Source organism: Vigna unguiculata, chromosome 9 (assembly GCF_004118075.2).
Source record: "Vigna unguiculata cultivar IT97K-499-35 chromosome 9, ASM411807v1, whole genome shotgun sequence".
In the NCBI taxonomy this organism is placed as follows: domain Eukaryota; kingdom Viridiplantae; phylum Streptophyta; class Magnoliopsida; order Fabales; family Fabaceae; genus Vigna; species Vigna unguiculata.
Window position 1 is genome coordinate 11,361,662 of NC_040287.1, and position 23,590 is coordinate 11,385,251.

Sequence of the window (23,590 nt, forward strand, 5' to 3'; positions counted from 1 at the left end):
CCTTAATGCTATATGTTTTGTTCTATCATGCTGAATAAGATGATGTGTAATGTCTATTCTTGACTTATTATCACACTAGATATTCATGGGTCCCTCAAAATTAATCTTTATATAAGATAATTTGTATCCATAATAACTTGCATAGCCCTTATGCCATGGACCTGAATTCTAATTCCACGGTTGATCTTGCAACCACATTTTGTTTTTTGCTTCTCCATGTAAGTTCTCATCAAGGAAAGTACAATATGCAGCTGTTGATCTTCTATCAATAAGAGAACTTGCATGATCTACATCAGTGGATGCTTCAAGATTTTGTCTTCCATTTCTTTTGAACAAAATTCCCTTTCAAGGGTTACCCTTCAAGTAATGTAGAATTCTATAAGTAGCTTGAAGAGATTTCTTTTGTTCATGCATATACTGACTGATGACACTCATTGAATGAACCGTGTCAAGTCGTGTGCGAGCCAAACATATCAATCCTCTAACCAGGCTCTGATACATCTTTTTATCTATTGCTAATTCCTCTTCAGCTTTTTATAACTTGTGATTGGGATCCATTGGAGTTGACATTGGTTGCACCCAATTTTCTAAATTTTTGCCAAAAAATCAGTTATATATTCAATATGTAAAAACCATTATAATCTTCCAAGTTCTTTTAGTTCAAATTCATGGACTAGTCACTATCTCAATTCTTCCTTCTCTATTTCATCATTTCCAATCACTATAATATCATCAACATAATACCCCCTCTTTCCCTAAATGTTTAATAACAAAATGTGATCTCCTTGACTTTGATTGTATCCAAGGAATTGTTTCAGTCCATAAAGAGCCTCCCGCAATCTGCACACTTTATTTTTGTCTTCTTCAAACCCAAGTGAAATATTCATGTAAATTTCTTCTTCTAGGTCTCCAAGGAGAAATGCATTTTTAACATTATATTGTAAAAGTTTTCAATGAAAGTGACAGGCAGTATTCATCTTAGCAACTGGTGCAAAAGTCTCCTAGTAGACTATTCCATAAGCTTGAGTGTATCCTTTAGAATCAACCTTGCCTTGTACTTTTCAATAGACCCATCAACATTATATTTTACTATGAATATCCATTTGCAGTTAACAATATTCTTCCCTTTGGGTTTGTTAAGAATTTCCCAAGTATTCTTTTCCAATGCATCCATCTCCACTTTCATGGCATCCCTACATTTTTTCTTTGTCAAAACTCCCCAAATCAAGTATCCATATAACTCACTTTTATTTCTAAATTTCCTTCTATAATACACATTGTACTCTTTCTTATTATTTCCCTGCCGAACAATACCCACCACTTGAACAACCTTAGCCCCAAGGTTGAATCCAGAAAATCGATCTTCAATGGTAAAAATGTCTTCCCACATGGCCACTTCGGACCCACCCTCTTGCCATTACACCAACACTTGTTGAGATTACTCTAGTGCTTTGCTTACTAGCCAAAGATGGTGGACATGTCAACTTTGTGGTCCAAAATAGCATTCAAACTTTCTAAAACAGATTGTGGAGCAAGATAAAACTCATCCACGGTGGTCTCACAAACTTGTCGTTGCTCGATCAAGTATTGAAGTTGAGTACCGCAGTTTAGCACAATTTTCTATTGAACTTTTATGGATACTATTAAAAATGTGGATTTTAAGCCTAATTCAACCCCACAAAACCGGCTTGTAAGGTGAGGTTTACACCTTACTTATATACTATGAAATTTCCCTATCTCTAGTCGATGTCAGACTTCCAACACACCTCCCTCACGCCGAGATAAATACATCTCGTGCATGAGTCTAGAAATGGGTGATCTATTAGCGGCCCGATAGCGGGTGAAACAGAATGTTCAAGAAATATTGCTAGGATAGGCTTTTTAAATCTAACTCTAATACCATGTTGGATTTTAAGCCCAACTCAACCCCACAAAACTGGCTTGTAAGGTGAGGTTTGCAACCCATTTATATACTATGAAATTGCCTTATCTTTAGTCGATGTGAGACTTCCAACAGATACAAACACTATTGACAAAACTAAATTAGATTTTATTTCTATACTCTATACTCTTTGTTTTCAATTATTTGTAGTTATTAGAAGGTTACACTGTTTTATAAACGTCAATAACTACATTTTCTTTTTTGTCTATTTGTTCTGATGTGAACAAAACATAGTAACTCTTTTTCAATGACAATATACTACACGTAATTTTCTGTACTTTTGCACAGTCATAACACATCTCTCCCTCTTCTCTGTAACATCCCTTTTGGAAAGTCCTGGCCTAGATTTAAGTTGTCAAGACCTCTTCAGTGATATAAACAGGATGCTTAAGGTGCTCAACAATGGACACATCATGGGTAACTTCAAGACCTCATTTTACAAGTTCAAAACTTTTCCTCAGCAACTCAAGTTTAATATCCTGACGGGTCAGCATCTCCCATGGTGTTTTTCTGTCCAGTGTTTTAACAACAAATGGTTCATTGTTTGCCTATTGATTGTAGCCTTCATTGGGCACCAAGTTAAAACTAAACAAAAGGTCTTTCAAAATAATAACCCTTTTTGTGAGGACTATCTGTAAGGACTTTTCTCACGTTTCTTGATAACACAAAAGGTCTCACAGAATAATGAATGCAAACAAGCTCAAAGCTCGGATCAACAGCCTGATAGAAATTGTTAAAAGAAACCTGTGTTTCTTTTACTGACAGTGCAAATTTGAGTTCCTCTTGGTAATTTCCTTTTGCATCTTCAAAAACGTCTTTGTATGAAGGATCACAAACTACAATGACTTGTTTCACTTGAACCAAGTTAAACCAAGTGTGGAAACTAAACCAAGCAAGGGTTGACCAAAAAGCAGGAGATACTACTTTGATATGATAGCTTCCATCCTCCTGCCATGCCCTCCGGTCAACATGCTTCTTTCTCTCACAACATATTAGATTTTGAGAGAAATGAACATAAACACGAAAATTAATGCAAGATCTGGTTTATTCAACACTTGCGAATGCACATAAACATGATTCTTCTTAAGAAACTCTAAAGAAAATAAATTCCACAAGACACACTCAGCACAATATAACCACCTAATAATTGTAAATTAACTAAATCTAAAACTGTAACTGAAACTGAAATTGCATTAATTCAATTGTATATCAGTACAAAGAGGGTTTATGCAAATCTCTACACTGGTAGAATAATGATTATAATATCTCTTTTAGTAACCTAAAGTATCTTAGAAGTATTAGTTACATAGATAGATTGGTCATATCTCTTTCTAACTCAACAACAATTTTTCATAACAATTACTCGCCAAACAAAATAAATACCAGCAATTTCTGGGCTTCTTCCTTGTCCATTGCTACTTGCTTTTGCAATTCTTGTATTTTCATTGAGTAGTCGATTTTCTCCCCCTAAATTATATACTGAGTTAGAGCATCAGAGAATGAAGAAGTAAGAAAAAAAATATGTTAATTACCTTTGTTGAACTTCTTAACCTTTTTATGAGTGCTTCCAACTCTATTGTCTGCAGAATCAAAAATACAAATTTTGTGAGGGATTAGATTGCATCTTTTTAATTTGTATTTAATTCATTGCATACCTGAATCCCAATATTTCACCTTTCAGGGATTAGGATGAATTATTCACATTACAAATTATAAGTACTCCATTGCACATTTGAATCTCAATATTCCAGGGATTAGATGAATATATAGCTACTAGTCAATATTCCTTTCACAGATATAGACACACAACAAACCGGATCAGAGTGTACAAGGAAATAAGAATCTAGTAAAAAAGAAAATACAGAACCCTCAACAGACAGTACTCTCATAACTCCCGTTATCTTACGCTTGGCACATTATTAGACTTGTATTAAGTTTCCCTCATTTTACGTTATGTACTATATTAGGCTTGTCTTAATCTACATTATGTACTGTACTGATTGTGATAGTTTATTTACTGCTCTTCTTAGGTATCCTTAGGTAGTTGTTGTTTTTGGCAAGTTATGGCAGTTCCTTTGTCTTGGTAACTCTCAATAACTGCTGCCTTCTCTTTCTTTATCAGAGTCTATTTAAAACGACTCAGAACACTCTATATTGTATAACTAATTTATGTTTTTAATATCAGATTCATCAAATTCATGCTGTTACATTGCCTTTTCTTATCTTACTTTTCTCAAAATTTAATACACATATTATAATCAATCAATTAGGTACCTTAGGCTTTCTTAAACGCATTTGAATCCCAATATTCCAGGGATTAATAGAATACATAGCAACTACTCACAATTCCATTTCACATGGATATATGCACACACAGCGAATCTTATCAGTGTACAAGGATATAAGAATCTAGAAAAATAGAAAATGCAGAAACCTCAACAAGCATTAATCATAATTCCTAAAAAAATACAAAATAAGGAAACCCAAACAAGTGTCATCCATAATCCCTATTACCTCATGCTTGCCACATTCAAACCAATCAATTAGGTACCTTATGCTTTCTTAAACGCATTGCTGCTTGCCATTCATTCGAGTTAAGTCTTTCTTCATGGCTTCTAAATAGAGCATCAGCATAGTGTGCAAGATGAAAATGAGTCTGACATTTCCTTTTCATGGCATTCTTAGCTGTAGCATTCACATTCTCGGCAATAGAGACTGCAGGTTTCAAATATTTCTCCAAAATTGTTCTCGAGCTGCAATTTCACAGCAAAACAGGGAAAATAACACCAAAGTGAGCATCAAGAGAGAGCATATTATTAAAACATTAAACAGAATTCAGTTTTCTTCTATAACTTGCTAGATCTAGTTTCTGCCAGCCACTTCCCAACCAATCGAAATGCATCGGAAGCCTCCTCATTAGAGCGATAATTCTGTGATATATACATTGCAAGGTTGATAGCCATCACATTTTGACCTTGAGCACGGAAAAGCTTTGCTTCTTCAAGCTGCAACCCAAATAGTAAATTACTCGGCAAGGTTGATGACAATAATACTACAACTTTGTAAGTGTTAGAATTCATGGTAATAAGAGTGGAAACAGTTATTACTCATGTGGCAGCTAACAGAATTCCTTACAATCTGAATAGACTGAATATATCCAGAGATGTGTTGGCCAATGTGGGCCCACTCCAAAAAAAAAGAGACAGGCCATCGACTAGATCCCCTAATCACTATATATATACATAAATATAGTGATTAGTGGTGAGAATCGGCAAAGCAAGAATCAGAAGCAAACATGCATATGTTAATGCCAACCAATTCAATTCTGCCAAGCAAATCAGGTGTTATGAAAAACATAGCACAACAATAAGTATAAACGAGAACTAGAGTAGAGAATGTTTTACTTTAGTTGAATTTTATACATGATTTGCAACCAAAACAGGGTATTTGATAACAGAAAAAATTGTGGAATCCTCCCAACTTTTCCTTATGTGTGCCATCTCAGCAATCCCCCTCTGCTGCCCTAATCCCTCCTTTTTCAAATTCACAGTTCTCCCTGTCTTACTCTACTTTATCATACATGCAGACATGATGGACACTCTGCAAACTTGGCTCTACCATTAACTCCTATAATCACCAAAGTTCAGGTTCGCATCTTGTTACAGCTAATGAGTACCAACATCATTTTGCTTTAGCATGAACAAAGTTCATATGTAATGCTTCTAGTAATTGATGAAAATTTGACTTCTTAAGGGATTGTGAACACAAATGGTTTTCTAAACTAAAGAATTGGAATTTCAGCAATTCTATTCCTCTACATTTTAAATTCAACTGTATTTTAAGTTGTTTAATACAAAACATACTAATAGTTTAACATATAATCATATTTTTAACTTGGTCTTCATTTCTAGATGGGCTGGCTCATTGAATTTGTCTGTTAGTCCATGGAAAACAATCAAAATTATTGCTTTCAAAATTGACATTGAGGAAAACACCAGTACTGTCTATCTCCAGATATCGACACACATAACATCGTAGCATCCCCCTTACCCGTCCAAGCCAATATAAGGATGAGCTTTGCCCTTTGGTTTCAACAGAAAGGAGTTTAAACTCCTGCAGAGCAGAAGCTGCTTGAGAGAACCTACATCCCTGAAAAATAGAAATAACATATAATGAAAAATTAACAATAAATTAGGTTCATGGTTTCTAGAAAATTATAATAGCCCAACCTTCCTAAAATTTTAGGTTGTTAGATTGAGACCCAATAATAATTTTACATCAACATATCCTTTTACACAAAAAGCTCTGAAGCTTGAAGTGTAAATAAACAATGTACAGGCCACTTTATGCGTTTAAATAATTTCAGTTACCATGGTTGAGCCAAGGATTGAATCCCTTATCACTTTGTAAAGAGGTTCTATGTTTTAATAACATGTCAAGTACCAAATCTCCTAAAAGCTTTAAGTGTTTGAAACATCCTAAGGAATAGATTTTTTTTCTCTCTCTAACTGATAGAGTCAATGGAAAGATGAGATAGCAGAATGGAAAGATGAGATAGCAGAATGGAAATAGAGAATTGAAAACTATATTATTAACTCAGTAACTCTGAAATGTCTATCTAAATATATACATAGAATACAAGAGATCAAGAACCCAAGGCCCAGACCTCTGCAAATAAGAAAGGTTATTTACAAGAGAAGGGAAAATCTATGTATCTATCTTTAAAAGTAGCAGTAACGATATACCTTGCGAAGTGTGGTGGCAGACTGCAGAAGATGTTGCAGCACACAGTCTCTAGAGCTTAAAATTTGAAGTAGAACTCGACGAAATGCTATAAATGGTTCTAGCAAATTCATATGTAATTGTGTCCTTTGCAAAATTGAGCACCACTCCATATCCAGCCATGACAACTAGTAAGCATTAAAAATAGTTCTAAGCTTCAATGCTGATAATAATCACTGTCTGAATATCATAATATATTTTGCGGAGTGAAGAAAACAAAGGTTCTTCCATGAAGGACAGAGGTACACTATACACCTGCTCAATGGAAGGAATCATAGGCTCAGAAGAATTGTTTGGCTTCAGTAGGAAAAACTTTGTGGTATTATCTTCACTAGTTCTCCAGCGTAAATCCCAAGCCATGCCAAGATGATAAAGCATCTGTTGAAGATAAGAGGGAGGCTTCACAAATTTTATTCAGTTAAATAAATATATATAATATAAGTATAATATATTCTTTGTCAAAAGCCTCGTCAAGACAGAATTCTACAAATTTCCATTACATACATTCATATATTCTATGGAACAATTTTTTTTAATTTATACATAATTTATAACAGTACAGGCAACTTAATGTGGAGGATAAGATATCCTCACTGTTAGTGTATATACTATAGTCAACTATGGTGAACCTGTATTATTAGTCAAACTTGTAGAGCTGTAGGTTTTTTTCATTGTATATGTTATTTTCTATGTACAGATGTTAGTTTATAACAACTTCTTAAACATCTGTGTCTATATATACCTCTTGTACATAAGATTCAAGTGTGAAATCAGTTAATAAAAATATTCTATTCAATTATAGTTTTTCACGCTCTTTTCTCTGTTCATGTTATTCAACACTCACTGGGAAAGGACCTGGGCCTAACTTAATCCCAAAGATAAACTCAAGGGACAAAAGCATTATAAAGAATAGTTTGGCCACATTCATAACCAATGTGGGATAACAGATCCCGTAATCCATTTACGCGGGATGGAATGAGTAGGACTACTTTGGCCGTACTCCACAACAATATGATCTTAGGAAAATTATGTTTTGACAATGATTTTTTTAACAAACTTGACAAAATTGCCATAAATAGAATTAAAATAAATAAATCTTTTATTTTTTTAACCAAAATAGTAATAAAGTTGTACTTTTTTTTGTTAAAGTATGTTAAAATTTTTGTAATAAAGTATCATTTTCCGTAATAAAGTTTGTTAAATTTTTTGGTTAAAGTATTATTTTCCATGATCTTAACCAAATCGGTTTACATGCAGTAATAAGAAATATGATGTAGTGGCAATATATGTCATATTAAGGATCTATAGATTGGACAAGTGGGTACCTGTAGCTTGATGATAGTCAAGTAAATGTACTCAGTGCTCTCTTCACTTGCAAGAGAAACAGATAACACAAGCTCCTAAAATACATAAACATTTATATATGCATAAAGTCCTCAAGTGCTTCAAGACAAGTTAGGAAAGAAATATTACCTGCTTTGAATCTCTTAGTTTTCTCTGGAAATCAATTAGATCACCCTCCTCAAGTGCCCTTAAACAACTGAATACAAGAATAATTAAACTCAAATTTAATGAAAAGTTTCATTTTTCTATGGTATAAATTGACTCTCATTAGTAGCAAAGATACAAGAAAAAAATATATGATGTGATATAAGAATAGGATAAGATACAAATGTGATAGGATAAAAGCAAGATGGAATATAAGTTGTGATGGTGGTGACAATAACAATAATAATTAGAGGTGTAAAATTGGGTCTATCTCGATGGGTTAGCCCAAAAAGCACATAAAACATAGTCGAGCCAAGAGAAATTGTGGGTTAAATGGAGCAGGACCACTTTTAGCCTTTCCCATTTAGCCCATGGGAAAATAGCCTTTGCCTGGTAGACCTATAAATTTATGGCCCAGCCGTCTTTTTAAAAGAATACTAATTTACAAAACCATATACATGCATTATAACCTATATATCAAGTAACTATACCTAAAAATTAAAATTAATTTCAATAAATATATATAACCTATATAACCTATAAATTATATATATTACTTGACATATATAACCTATATATCAAGTAACTATACCTATAAATTAATACATTAGATTTAATTTTTTTCTCATTTTTTAAAATTAGTCAAAATGATCCATTGGCTAGACAAAGGTTGGGTCTAAAAACATAAATTGGTTGGGAACATAGGTCGGGTCAGACAGGTTGCTCTGAGCCACCCATTTTACAACTCTAACAAATAATCAAATGGTAGTAGTAGTGATGGTGATGATAGTGGTGATAATGACAATGGTGATAATGGTGATGAGATAATGGTGGCAATGACGATGGGTAGAAAGGTACCAGTAATTATGGAAGTTCTTGTGTTAATGATGACATTAAAAGTGGTGTTTTAATAGTGGTGGTGATGGTGTAGTGATAGTTGCTACGGTGGAGATGAAGAGTTAATAGTAGAGGAAGCAATGATGGCTGTGATGCTACAGCAACTGTTGGTGGTGGTGGCACTAATGATGATGGTGAAAGTTGGTACAATGGAAATGACAATAATTGTGGAATATTTGGATACCATGCATATAGAGAAGAGAAAAGAGCAGCTGGTAAATAACTATTAAAAAAGCCAACTACATAACATGTCCTACAACACTCACCCCTTGGTATACCAAATACAAAAACTAACTAGATAAGATAGGCAACTGGCTAAGAAAATCACAAGATGTTGGTAGACCAAACAGTTGATTATAGCAAGATAGCATACTTAGCCAATACTAATATCTGGCCATCAAACGAGCCCTTAAAAGTAATCTTACTGCACAAGTGGACTGTACTTTTTTACTTTTCAATTCAGTCAGTTACTAACTGAAATTCGCTAGCAATAGCTATAGTACTCTTTTGGTTAGTTAGTTAAAATATTAACATCTCTATATATATAGTGTGTAATTTCATAAAGGATTATTGGGTCTCGTTATTTTCCAATATAAATAACACTGCTGTCAACCAGAAAAACTTAGTTCATTCTGTCTCTAAAACTATTAATTACAGAGTGCATACTGAATATCTTTTAGCATACCTGAATGAGCAAAGAGTATAACAATTGAACAAAGGAGGTTTAAATTAAAATCAGCCCAACAATAAATAAAACCATATTACCTGTGCAAATTTCCATTGAAATGATCACATTTGATATTTGGAATTAAAGGAAAATTAGTTCCAACACATGGTAAAGAGAAATCCCACTTCCCAGCACGCCAAGCAGATTCATATTGTAATTCAGTAAACTCCAAATCATGCTGATGCAGATCCTTGGTTGAAGTCAAGCCTCGGCAATACATGTCAAGCACATGTGCACAGCCAATCTGCTGCAAGGATCTAATCAACCCTTTGTAAGGTTTACTCTGCCTCATCTCATCTGTCTCTGATGCAAAGGATGAAGGATGTGCTGATCCTGTTTGTTTCAATGCCAGACCTACTGAACTGCCATCGTTCTGTACTGAGGTATGTGACTGCACTTGCAAGTCATAATACTCTAGGGCCTTTCCCCAGTTTCCCTCATGCTCAAATGTGATTATTTGAGAAGTCAACTATTATTTATATCAACAAATATAAAATAAAATGAAATAAAGAAAATCAAAAGAAAAGAAAAAGAAAATGAAACTGATGAAATAAAACTTAGTCCAAAACCACATAGCAATTATGCATGACCTATCTCGCATGGATACAAACATGGTACTAGGAAAAGGCATACAAGTTCTAAATTTAAAAAAAGGCAAATATAAATATCGAATTTTACTTAAGGATAACCATTAGACAAATAATTTTCTGCTTCTGTACAGCAGTTTGTTGGTCCCATTCGTATCATTCAGTTAATAAGTAGTCTAGTAGTGTTGACAATCGTTCAGTTCTGTGATAAAGCTATTAGAAGGAAAAATAAGGCTCACTAACCTTGTGAGACTGTAGAATTCCATATAAGCTATCTGGTTCGTTGATTCTAGTGACTGCCGAAACAAGAATTTCAATATGATCTGGCAACTGTTAGGAGGCCAACAAAACGATCAGATGTAAATAAGAAATAGAAATACTTACGGAATAAATATTTTACAAATTATGCATAGCCAAGAAACAAGTTAATTGCACAAAAAATTATTTAAAACATATTCAGTAGAACTAACCATTTCATTATGAGAGAAATCTGGACCTCCAATTGTTAACGTTTTAAATTGTTCTTCACACCAATGTTCCACATACATAACTGAAGTAAAATATGACCCACAACTCTAACAAAAAAAAAAAGCACATGTAACAAAAATTTATATAAAAACAAACGGTCGAAAAGAAAGAAAATATAGGAAGATAAATAGGAAACACAAGATAAAGGAAAAGACAAGTGCATAGAATCTGCCACTTACAGCAGCCAACTTGGCAACAAGAAGATAATCAATGGAGAGCCAATAAACCTTGGAAGATTAAAGCAAAGAATAAATTCTGTTAACTTTTGCATTACATAAATTATTCTATTTTAGAAAATAATTGATATTTGAAGGTAAGAAGCCAGGAAGATAATACTTTCTCCCATGAGGACGGTGACTTTGCCAAGGAATTTGAAATAACTGCAGATTCTCTTGCCTTTGCAGAAGTGGACCGAGTTTTAGAACTATAACTGGAAGGCCTTGAATTCTGCAAATTAACAAAGTAAAACAGGGTTTTGTTAACATCAGCCCTTGGCAATGATTTTAAGAACCTAAAAGTGACAACAAGGTATGGACTACACAGCATGGTGCATTTTATATAAGTACCATAAAATGAAGGTTTAGGGAACACAAACATTTCAATTTGATATGGCAGGTGTCTCAAATAGCAAATTATTGGATAAAAACATTCACAATATTTCTATAGTAATTACAAAAAATATCTTCAAAATATTCCTATTCATTTCAACATATTTTTATTTCCTTATTTTAAAGGATTTGATTATTACAAATAAAGATGAGAATGTAATTTGTGTGATTGTTATCAATAAAAAATTCTTTATTTCCTTACATAGTTCAAGTACTGATTGGGTTCTTATTGAGGAGAGATACCAAGGAGATTTAGCACCAATGAGCAAACTCATATTGCAATGAGGACGTTTACCACAATATCCACCATGACTTGAGTGTGAGCTTTTGGAAGCCATGGGAAAAGTACTTGAAATGGGCAAAAAAGGGGTGCTTGAATGTGAGGAAGGAGATAGAGGGTGCACCAGCAAGAGGGTCATGCCGAAACAGTGAGCACAACACAATCAGATACAGGCACGTGAGAAGCACAAGCCGGGAAGAGACTGCACGTGAGGGCTCATGCATCGGATTGAAACGACAAATGAAGTGCGGTGGTCGCCAGAGACGGTCCTGATCATAGTAGACACAGGAGGAAAAAGAAGCTTGGTGATAGAGACTAGGGGCGCACAACGGCTACGGGTACTGTTAAAACAAAGAAAAACAAATTTAAGATTGAAACCTTAAACCACTGATACTACAACCACAACAAAAAGAATCACCATACACCTGAGGGAAAATATACCATATGAAAAAAAAAAGACTCACCCAAAATTGGGTAAAATTGGGTATAACACGAGAACCCAAAATCTGATCACAGACATGGGAATATTTTTCAGCAAGTCTGTGTAACATCACAACCATGAAGAACCTTGACCATTGCTCGATTTCTTCAGCAAGAGTAGAGGCTAGAGGTAATACTTCATTAAATTCATGAAAAAGAGCATTCATCTTACCTAAATAATCTGCCACAGGTTCTGAGTATGAGGAGCAACAACATTAAGCAAGTCATGAAAAACAACATTGGCCTATTCCCAGAATTCATAAATGTGTCATAGGCACGAAACATTGGTTTTAAAGAAGAGTGAATGATATTCTTGAGAACCATGCATAAGTAAGCATCAATTCTCTTCCAACAAGGAGCAACATCAGTCACTTTGAGAGTAAGATGATCAAAATGATACCCCTAACTCTTAAGCCAAAGTTTCATGTCGGACGCCCACGTTGTATAATTCTTGCCATCTAACTTATCAATGGGCAACTGCACATTAACATTGGGAGGAAAAACTAACGAATCAGACATGGATGCGACCAAAGTGGAAGAATTAGTAGCGAAAGTTGCCATGGAGGAGAAAGAGAAATCCTAAAAAATAAAAGTGCTCCAATGGAAACACGAAGCCCACATCTGGAAAGGTGCAGCGGTGTTGATCGAGGCGGGAAATTATGGCTCATGCACCGCCACACATAGCAGAAGCGGACAGTGACCAAGACATTACGACAGCTCGTGGGGGCGGGGGACCACCGAATACGACGAAACCAGCGACGTTGGATTCGCTTGGATGAGACAATCACAACAATGTGGTCGTCGGTCGGAATTGGATCTCCGGCGACGATGACGCCAGCGGACAGCTGCGAACAGTGGTGGACAACGGCACTAGCAATGGAAGTAGTGACAGAGGCAAAAAAATATGACAACCCATATGAACTTATTAGTGGTATCAATAAAAAATATAACATTTGATTATATTCTAACATATATGAAAAGATATATTTGAAACTTTGAATTATATTTTTCCTCTCATTCATGATTGTATTTATTCAATACATAACTCACATTGGAGATTTTTTTATTCATTTCATTAATCATATGTTGTAATATTCTTTGCCTCAAGCAAGTCAAAATATGTTATGAAAAATAGTACAGTTGAATAATATTCACCTTAGAAACTTCTCGCTTCGATGGCACAAATGAAGATCTTTCCATGACATAACGAATACGAAGTTCATTAAGACAGTTTAAAACCACTTGAATCGATTTCATCAACTTATTTGACTCTGTAAATACATGCTCTGTCAACTGCAAAATTCAACAACACTTCAACTTACCATGCAAAAGACAAAAATGTAGTTGAACTTAAATAACAAGCTTATTAACTCTAGTTCAACAATGCAGGCGGTAGTACAATCAATGTCATATCATTATCATTATGAACATAAAATTAAATGACTAAATAAGCTCTCAAAAAAATTAAGAAACGGAAGAGGTGCCTTCCATCTGTAGAATACAACCTGCAGACAGATCAATTTGTGCAAATCGATCTCCAGATCCTTCCTTGCAGTGATATTGACAAAAATGCTTGGCAAAAGAAACTCAGCAACTTCCCCTTTAATCTTTATAATATCTTGACAAAGTCTGAATTACAATATGCTAGGAAAATGAGAGGTGAAAAAGAAAAAAAATGGAGCCTAATAAAGGTCTGCTAGTTGATAATTCTAACAACTAATCATCATTTAATTGTCAACAATTAAGTAATTAGATATATTGACAATACCTTAGTATTGCATCACTGCAGTAAACAATAAGTGAATACACCAACGGGCAAATCCACATTTCAAAAGTTTTACCATCTGTCACCCAAATAGTGGACTTCTCCAATGAAATTGCTTCAGCTGAAAAAATTAAAGATTAACACAAAAAATATTTAATATTTACAAAGAAAGGGCTAATAACAAAAAAGAAAAAAAGAAAAAAAAAACTCAGAGAAAGGAATATTGAGGCCGGAATAAAAGAAAACTCACTGACTAAATGTTATTAATGAGCTTTGCTATGAATTCCCGTAAAGAAAGAATATCTAATAGCCTAGCGTCAACGTTAGGATCTAGTAACGAGGCTTAAGTATAACCGTGATTCTCTTAATGTCTCAAACCATTCCAGGCCAAGTATAAGATCAACACGCACAAAAAACTACCAAAATAAGGCATGTATTTGTAACTTAATTCCCCCAATTAGATCACCACCCATTACACTTGCATGGTTAGAAAGAAAAGCATTCACTTACACTTGTGGCTGGCGCACCAACATATAGCCGAGTGTGGGGAAGGGCCCCCCTCCTTTTTTAAAATTATTACCAAATATGTGGAAAAAAAATATTTTGCCTCTCCCTTGGAGACCAAGTTGTGCTTGCCCCCATCAACAATAAGAAGCAATGTTTGGAAAGTACATATCGCTTGTCAAGCTTTGTTTGTTTTGAAAAAACTAAACCTTGCAAAGAACTAAACCTCAAAGACTCAACCTCACAAAGTCAACAACTTGGCAAAACATCTTCCACCATTTATGGTCAATTGCAAGAATATCAAGATTGGAATAAAAATCGATGAAAAGGAAAAGATTATAACATCCAATCCAATGCTATCACAACGTCTAATTAAAATACTAGATTAATAGTGGCCATGAACATTAACTTTGATCAGATCAGTTTTACTGGAATTCACGATAACATGGTTGTGCACACACCAACCAATATACCTTTTGACTTCTTATCTAGGTCCAAAAGGAGATTTTCCACAAGTTCAACATTGACACCTTTGGAATGCACCTGCATTAGAAGACAATAAAATCCATAACAAGAAACACTAGTTCAAATGATAAACAGTGTGTCACATGCTTATAGTTTAGGTCAACCTACATGTTAAACCATAACATCAAACCAAAGGAATGTGTGCCACTTCAATCCTTAAGCATGTACTTTTAAAGGGTAATTGGTCATCACTATGTCTTCTATGTTTCGTAGCAACCTAACCTTTTAGCACCCGAAAACTTTTGCATTATTAGATGTTGAAAACAAAATAGCATGATCACTACCCAAAGCATAGAAGTTGGGACAAAATTTTGATCATTTAATTTTAATTTATTCTATTCATAATATTATAATTGAACATAATTTTTTTACTTATCTTAAGAGATGGACTATGAGTCTAACTCAACGGCTTTTAAGGTGAGGTTTGCACTCACATGTATACTGTAACCTAGCCTTATCTTTAGTCGATGTGAGACTTCCATCACACACCCTACACACCGAGGTATATACATCTCGAGTGCGGGACTAAACAATAATGGCTGGTCCAATAGCAGTCCAATAGTGGGTGGAACAATAGATCCAACAAACATTAAACTTTGCTAGGATAGGCTCTCACCCCATGGCCAATTCAAATTCCCTCTACATCCCAATATTTTTCCATTTCTACAACTCAAAAACTCTATTTCAATCATCTTAACTAAAAACAACAAGTTGAACCTATCATAAAGTCACGTAGACTTTATCAATTTGTTGTAAACCCAGTGACTCCTCCGCACTTTCTTTCAAATTATGACTGTGGTTTTGGAAAAATAAACCTAGCCTATGAAAAATGGGAAGTGCAAAACACACAAGATTTAGTACAGTCCTTCTCAGATTCTATGGTTTCAAATATGGACGATTTCATTTTCGTCCCCCATGTTTTTTGTATCCTCTTTTCTTGGTTTTCATTATGGATTTTCAAGTAATAACATATGGTTGTCAAGCTTTCAACTGTGATATTTCTTGTAACCATTGATTTGTCCTAGAAGTCAAATTTACAAATTTTAACATGAATAGAAAGAAAACTAATATTTTGATGCCAAAGTTTAAATATTACCTCAATTAGAGACTTCTGATAAGAATTGAATGATTGTAAAGCACATTGACCTCTTTTAGTTGAAAGTATTGCCTGCATTTCAAAACCAAATGAAATTATTTAACACAAGCATTTAAGAATGATAACTATGTCAACCACCTTAATCCATTTGATATGTGTCATACATTAAGTAGTAAGAGATTTTGAATAAACAAAGAAAACAGTTGTGACTATGTAAAAACAATGCTTAATATTAAGTTTTTGAAAAGGATACAATACACCGTGCAATTCTGCCAGGCAAAACTTACAGAGAGAAAGAGAGAAGTTATAAGCACTAATAGATGGTTACAAATTAGTGTAACCTCCGAAAATTAAAAAATAGAGAAAAATATAAAATATAAAATATAAAAAGAGATAAAAGTGTATTACATAAAAAGAGAAAAAAAACAAACCATAAACATATAACAGCAATAGCCCCCTCAAAATCAAGGTGGGGGGATTTGGGCAAATGAAGTCCAGCACACTAAGTTTGGAGCGGAGTAACTTAAAATAAGCTAAAGAGAGTGGTTTCGTGAAAGCATGAGTCCTCTGATCAAGACTGGAAATATGAGACACCACGAGTTGCTAGGATAGCACTTGTTTATGAACAAAAATGATATCAATTTCCATATGCTCAGTTTTGGAGTAAGAAATAGGGTTATGGGCAACAACCCTTTGCTTATCATAGAGAAGAAGAGTGGAAAACGGAAAGTGTTGCTTTCGCAAATGGGCTTGAATCCACAAAAGTCCAGTAGATGCTTGGGCTAAGCTGCGGTACTGAGCACCAAAGGTGGATGTAGAGTCATCAATGATAAAAGCCCAGTCTGCATCAAACAGGGCAGTGAGGGTAAAAGGAATGGAGGAAGAGGCAGCACACAAATGAAGACCATAGGAGGTGGTACCCTTGGGATAGCGGAGAATTCAACCAAGTTAGATTCCAAAGTGTGAGAAAGGATCTGACAACAGACATTGTTGACAGGATATCTAATGTTTGGACCTGTGACAGTTGCATATTGAAGAGAGCCAACCATAGAGCGATATAGTGTACGATCTGAAAATGGAGGATAGTCAATATTGCAAAATATACAGGAAGAGACCAAAGGTGTGAAAATAGAGTCTGACTCAATCATCATGGTTTTGTGCAGTAAGTCCCCAACATATTTTCCTTGAGTGAGAACTGAAAGAGACTAACAATTAATCTCAATACCCAAGAAATAATCAAGTCTTCCAAGTTGTTTCAAGAAGAAATTGTTATTCAACGGTTGAGTAAGCTGTTGAATAAGGGATGGTAAAGTACCCCTGATAATAAACTCAAGATTTACGATCATCTTCAAAAAAAAAGGGGGACGAATAACGGGATTAACAACAAACCGATGGAATTTGTTAGCAACAGAAGTTGGAAAAATCTAGGAGGGAGTAGGGAGGGAAGTAGAATTGGGATTGGCCATGGTGGACCAACAAGCAGCTCAAAATACTATAATAGATTTTGAATAAACAGAGAAAACACTCGTGTGACTATGTAAAAACAATGCTTAATATTACGTGTTTGAGAAGGATACAATACATAGTGCAGTTTGAAAGGGAGAAGTTATGAGCAGTTATGGATGGTTACAAAGAAGTGTAACCAAAATTACATATTAAAGAAAAATAAAAAACAAAAAAAAGATATCAAATTGTCTTACAAAACAAGAAAAAGAAGGAAACAACAAACAAACAATAACATATAACACTAATAAGTAGTTAGTTTTTATTCTCATACCAATAAAATGATGAAATTCCAATACAATACAAGTTATATTGAAACAAGGACCAAATCATACTGCAACTTCACCAACAACTTACCAAAAAATACATTTATCCATAGAACCGGTGCAAGAATATAATAAGTTGATTATTTCCTTAAACTCGAGAAGGAATGTTGGTTCCTCATACCAAAGGAGGAAGGTCTTGGCCATAAAGTGCTCTAAAAGGAGACAATTACGTGGATGCAGTATAATTTGTCTTAAACAGAAGCTCTGCCTAAGGCAAGTGTAAAGGCTACTACCTTGGTTTCCTACCTATTAGATATCATAAGCACTTCTTAACAACCTCATTTTGTCCATCCGATTGTGGAAGATAAGCCATGTTCATGCCAAGCTGAGTTCATGTTAGCCTACATTGGTAGCCAGAAATACATGCTGATGAACTACCTCCTTTACAAACAATTCTACTTAGTCTTTCTTGAAAAAGGGAGCGACAACGGCAAGAAAGGGGCATATTTATCTAGACCATCTAGAACCATCAAAATAGAACCTTTTCCTTAAATCATAGCAAGGACACCTCTTTATGTTATCTGATCCCAATCAAATGACTTTTTCTTCAATAAAAGAAGATTAAGGGTTTGGCTAGTTTACCATTGTGGTGTGGTGAACCACATTGTTTCTTACTTCTTTCTGTCAGCAGCCACACCGTCGACTTGCCTACATATGACCGAGATATTCCAAACTCATTTGCCAAAATAGATGTTTCTTTTTATTTACTCTTGTTGGAAATTTTATCGATTATAGATAAGACCAATTTATAGTATATAAATTGATCCAAACCTCACCTCAAAAGTTCACTTCTGAAAATGGTATCAAAGCCATAGTTAAAAGCTTATCTAGGCAAGGTTTATTGTTTGTTGAGCTAATTGTTCCACTCACTATCAAGCAGTTATTGGACCACCCTTTAGCGTGAGGCGGGTGTTCGAAGTCCTACATAAGCTAGAGATAAGAACGATTAATAGTATATAAGTCAGTGCAAACCTCACCGTACAAGACAGTTTTATAAGATTGAGTTAGGCTTCAAGTTCAATTCTTAACAACTCTTAAATCATGTTGTAACAGCACGTCACAAATTGCCTATCAGTGTTGTACATGTTCTTCTTGATTGGTGCTAAAACTGAAAAGGTGGTAACACCTCATTCATTAAAGATTGGAAATTTGAGGTTGCATTCGTCAACTCAAACGACATAACGAAGAATTCATAATGCCCTTCATGAGTACGAAAAGTTGTTTTCTTGATATTTTACTATTGTTTCCTTATTTGATGGTAGCCCGACTCACCTTATTCAAAAAAATGGTGCCACCCTTTATATCATCTAGTAACTCCTCCATAACTAGAATAGGAAACTTATTGGGTATTGTAATTTTATTTAAGGCTCTATAGTCAACACAAAATCACCATTCCCCATCTTTTTTCTTCATTGAAAAACAACTTGGGCAAATGTGCCAGCTCCTAACATCTCTATCACGATTTCAATATATATCCTTGGTGTTGGTGATAATTGTATCGGCAACTATTTGGTATTTGAGCATCCACTTTCAAAAGAATTGCATGATCTTGCCCCCTTGAAGAGGTAGAGTACCTAGAACTTCAAGAACCTATGAATATTCATCAATGACCCTATCGAATTACTCTACAAGCTTGGCACCCTCCTTTGTTGTATCTAATACTTGCTTCCACTCCAAAATGTACCCCTCTCCTTCATCTTGAATCCATGCTAATAGCTTTTAAAGAAACTGCAGATTTGATCAATTCAAGTTCAGCTTTAAACAACTTCTTCTCTGCATCAATTTTTAATTGGAAGGTTAAAGTATCAAAGTTTTCCTTGATCTGACCGAAGCTAGCTAACCATTTCAAACCCAACACAATATCAAGTCCACTCAAACCAAACAAGAAAAAGTTTGCCTTACTGTCAACTCCTTTAATTCTAGTTGACATCCTTTACACATACCTCTATACAGAATTTTAAAACCATCACTAAGCTCAACCAAATATGGACTTATATCCATTACTAGTGACTGGAGTTTGGTGACCAACTTTGTAGAAATAATGTTGAGTTGTTCCACAATCAATTAATACCACCACCTTGCAACCAAACAAATGACCCCACCACTTTAGAGATCTTCTAGTTGTGATGATTATTGCGATTCATGCCACCTCGCCTCAATAGTTCCTTACTTTTGTATCCCATTCTTCCTCTTCTTGTCCTTATAATAACATCAAGACATTGAGTAGCTTTTGCTTAAAAAGCTGATTCAAACTAAATATTTCATCACAAGGAAAACACTCACCATTTTCAATCTTTTTCTCGAAGTTCTGATTCTGTTTCCTGCTACCTCTCCCCAATAGGTCCTTCCTTTTGTATCCCATTTTTCATCTTCTAGTCCTTCGAAATAACATCAAGACATTGACTAGCTTTTGCTTAAAAAGCTCATTCAAACTAAATATTTTTCACAAAGAAAACAGTCACCCTTTTTAATCTTTTTCTTGAAGTTCTAATTGTGTTTCCTGCTACCTCTCCTCAATAGTTACTTCCTTTTGTATCCCATTCTTGCTCTTCTTGTGCTTCTAATAACATCAACACATTGAGTAGCTTTTGCTTAAAAAGCTGAATCAAACTAAATATTCCATCACAACGAAAACACTCACCCTTTGTAATTTTTTTCTTGAAGTTCTGATTGCATTACCTTTTTAAAATTAATTTAGGAAATATATATAGAAGTTTGGAAAACTAACTTATGAAATATAATAACATAACTTAATGCAATCAGATCCCTGTGATTCAAGGATATTAATTATAATATGCTAGATATAGAATAGTAAAATATTATTGTTGACTGATCACAAGACTATTTCCATAAGGAAGACTTACTCGAAGGGTTTGTGATGCCATATCAACAATTTTCACAGAGTCATCCATCAGATATTTCATTAGAATTTTCATAAGGACAACCAAATGTTCTTCAGATAAGCATGCATCCATGTCAGAACTGATTTTTGTCACACTGTTGGTATCAATAGATTTACCAAGACAAATATGATTGGTCTTGTCATGAAGATGGAATACAACAGAGTATGGGTCTCCGGTGCCAACCTGAAGCAGCACAGCCACAATAAAGGAACTAAATTTCCAAAAGTGAGAGAAAGTGTGATTGCAATATGTCATAGAAGTCTAAAACTAATAAAATTAATACCCTAGAAATGAAATCTGAAACTAATTCTCGAACTTCACTTGCATCATTAGAACGACACATGTGAACAAGTTTCCAGACTGCATGCACAATTTCTTCATCACCATGCCAACATCCATCTCTAGAAAAAACTACTGCCTTCCCTCTTCTTTGAAGGGTTTCTACATTCAGTAGCTTCTTGTGGAATGCCTGGAGACTGAGAAAAAACTAATTCAGGAATGAAGCATCACAGAAACTATAACATTGTCCATTTAATATTTTAATCAATATATTCATTGTGATATTTTAGGAAGTTTTAGATTTTATTCTATCAAGATATTTTAGAACGCTTCCAATTTTATTCTGTCAAAATATTTTAGGAAGTTTCAGATTTTATTCTGATTGGTTTTAATTCTGTAAATTGGTTGTATCTTGGTTTTATCACTAGTATATCAATCCCTCTGTCTCAGCGATTTGTTCCACAGAAGAGGTTGGTCTTGTTTCCTGAACTATCCAATCAATGATTGCATATATATCAGATGTATGTAATGAGACTGAATAAGAAAGACTATTTTCTTCTAAACTAGAGAATGTTCAAATAAATACATGGTAAATACCTGTCTGTCTTGCTAAACAAACTCATGCACATGAAAGTACAAATCATTATTAGAATACTCCTATGAAACATACACCTTTTTTAATGATATTTAAAAAGAAAGAACCAACTTAAGGCCATAATCATGGAAAACTAGGAATGTAATAGCATAGGAATGACTATGGGAAAAGGAAGCCACCTTGATAAAAGCAACCGAGGTGGAAGGTAGGAAGACTTCTTCACAAACTGAAAATAACAATGTACCACATAACAAGATAAATTTATCTTGAAACTTGATGTTGTACAGCCACAAAAATGCAATGGAAAATGATACTTATTTACCTTTGTTAAGTGGTCTCGTATAGAATAAGTGTGGCATAATTCCTTATGGAACTTTCGTATCTCATCAAATATTTTTACTTCGGGGAGTGGCTCCAATTCCTGCAAGAAATTATTTTGATATATCTCCAAGTTGTAATAGACCAGATCCTTAATATAACAGATACCAGCGGAATATCAGATACTCACTTTAACATAATCATACATAGATGAATCAGAGTCGACGATTAACATATGGAGCAAAGATAAAGCTTGTGATGCAGAGCTATCACAATATTCCTGGGTTTCAGAAGGAATGCAACATGCCACCAACTTCGAAACAAGAAACTAGATAGGACACATTATACAAAACATAAGTTCAAATAGTAACCAAGAGTCGAAAAACGTGCAAAAATGAAAAAGAATATACCTGGAGCTGTTCTCCAAGCATACCGGTCACATCTGTAGAAATATTCCTTTTGAGATGTAGCAACAATGCATTCAGTATTTGACAACATTGGTCTTGTAAAGGGCGACATTCGATTAATGACCCAGTCAAGTTGAGAAGGTAACTACATTTACTCAACATGTAAGCCCATGATCAGTAACAGAGTAAAATATCAAAGCCATCATCGCTATAGATACAACAGATTTTGAGTACCTAGTAATTTAAAAGCCGTACATAAATTTAAGTCCATAAACTTACTTAGAAGTGCTTAAAACAGCAGCTCTCTGACCAAGAATAGTCACCAGCACCTCAATTCCAGCCAATCGGTGGCACTTATGCCTGTAATGAGCTGCTGCTACAATTTTATAATGAACTTCTACCAAAAACTTCGATTACAAAATAGTTGAATTTATTAGAAACCCTTGGAATGGAACGGAAATGGTAAGTAGGGAAAAGGATAACAAAATGGTGTTGCTAAGTTTTATGTCAAAAAATTACCATGAAAACCCTATCTGGGCGAAAAATGTTGATCTTGTCCGCAACAGAAGCACTTGCATGATTATCATCTCTACATCTCAAAACAATTACATATTTCATTTTAAGAACAAACTCAAATTCAAAAAAAAATAAAAATGATGAACACCAAGGAATAAAAGATAACTCACAAGTCCAAAAATCCATCAACAATTGTACGAATTTCAAGGGACACTATATCCTTTGAAAAATAAGGAACTATGGCATTCAATGAACAAGAGCACAAAGATAAGATACAGCTGACAATAGAGACCTAAAAGTACAAAGTTCAAGAATATAATATTAAATACTGAAGAAATGTATCCTTAAAAAAATTCAGGTAATAATGATACAGAAGATATTACTATCTGTCATGCCAACAGCGTGTATCTTAATTGCAACACTACACATATATATGGCACATGCATGTGGTTGAACGAAAGGAAAGAACAAAATTAAGGGCCCAAAAGTTTTCACATAAAATAGCAGAAAAGAAATGTTGATGTATGAAAATTT

The 23,590-nt window shown here is 34.5% G+C and overlaps 1 protein-coding gene across 2 annotated transcripts in view; it reads right to left on the reverse strand.

Moving 5' to 3' along the window:
- The window catches only part of LOC114195970 (serine/threonine-protein kinase ATM), a 77,384-nt gene that overhangs the window by 13,685 nt on the left and 40,109 nt on the right, over positions 1 to 23,590 (reverse strand). For both annotated transcript variants that reach the window (XR_003606605.1, XM_028086425.1), the window contains exons 32-59: positions 23,227 to 23,348; positions 23,060 to 23,129; positions 22,820 to 22,947; positions 22,544 to 22,685; positions 22,324 to 22,461; positions 22,138 to 22,236; positions 21,995 to 22,041; positions 21,225 to 21,417; positions 20,903 to 21,124; positions 16,210 to 16,281; positions 15,062 to 15,131; positions 14,088 to 14,205; positions 13,825 to 13,948; positions 13,475 to 13,612; positions 11,288 to 11,398; positions 11,131 to 11,178; positions 10,894 to 10,998; positions 10,667 to 10,753; positions 9,875 to 10,305; positions 8,198 to 8,264; positions 8,050 to 8,124; positions 6,980 to 7,102; positions 6,688 to 6,852; positions 5,993 to 6,091; positions 4,796 to 4,947; positions 4,494 to 4,695; positions 3,475 to 3,522; positions 3,326 to 3,409 (exon numbers count right to left, since the gene is read on the reverse strand). Coding sequence is in view for 1 of the 2 variants with exons in the window: in XM_028086425.1 (XP_027942226.1) it covers positions 3,326 to 3,409; positions 3,475 to 3,522; positions 4,494 to 4,695; positions 4,796 to 4,947; positions 5,993 to 6,091; positions 6,688 to 6,852; positions 6,980 to 7,102; positions 8,050 to 8,124; positions 8,198 to 8,264; positions 9,875 to 10,305; positions 10,667 to 10,753; positions 10,894 to 10,998; positions 11,131 to 11,178; positions 11,288 to 11,398; positions 13,475 to 13,612; positions 13,825 to 13,948; positions 14,088 to 14,205; positions 15,062 to 15,131; positions 16,210 to 16,281; positions 20,903 to 21,124; positions 21,225 to 21,417; positions 21,995 to 22,041; positions 22,138 to 22,236; positions 22,324 to 22,461; positions 22,544 to 22,685; positions 22,820 to 22,947; positions 23,060 to 23,129; positions 23,227 to 23,348 (3,480 nt within the window). In the remaining variant the exon portion in view is untranslated. The remainder of the gene's footprint in view (positions 1 to 3,325; positions 3,410 to 3,474; positions 3,523 to 4,493; positions 4,696 to 4,795; positions 4,948 to 5,992; positions 6,092 to 6,687; positions 6,853 to 6,979; positions 7,103 to 8,049; positions 8,125 to 8,197; positions 8,265 to 9,874; positions 10,306 to 10,666; positions 10,754 to 10,893; positions 10,999 to 11,130; positions 11,179 to 11,287; positions 11,399 to 13,474; positions 13,613 to 13,824; positions 13,949 to 14,087; positions 14,206 to 15,061; positions 15,132 to 16,209; positions 16,282 to 20,902; positions 21,125 to 21,224; positions 21,418 to 21,994; positions 22,042 to 22,137; positions 22,237 to 22,323; positions 22,462 to 22,543; positions 22,686 to 22,819; positions 22,948 to 23,059; positions 23,130 to 23,226; positions 23,349 to 23,590) is intronic.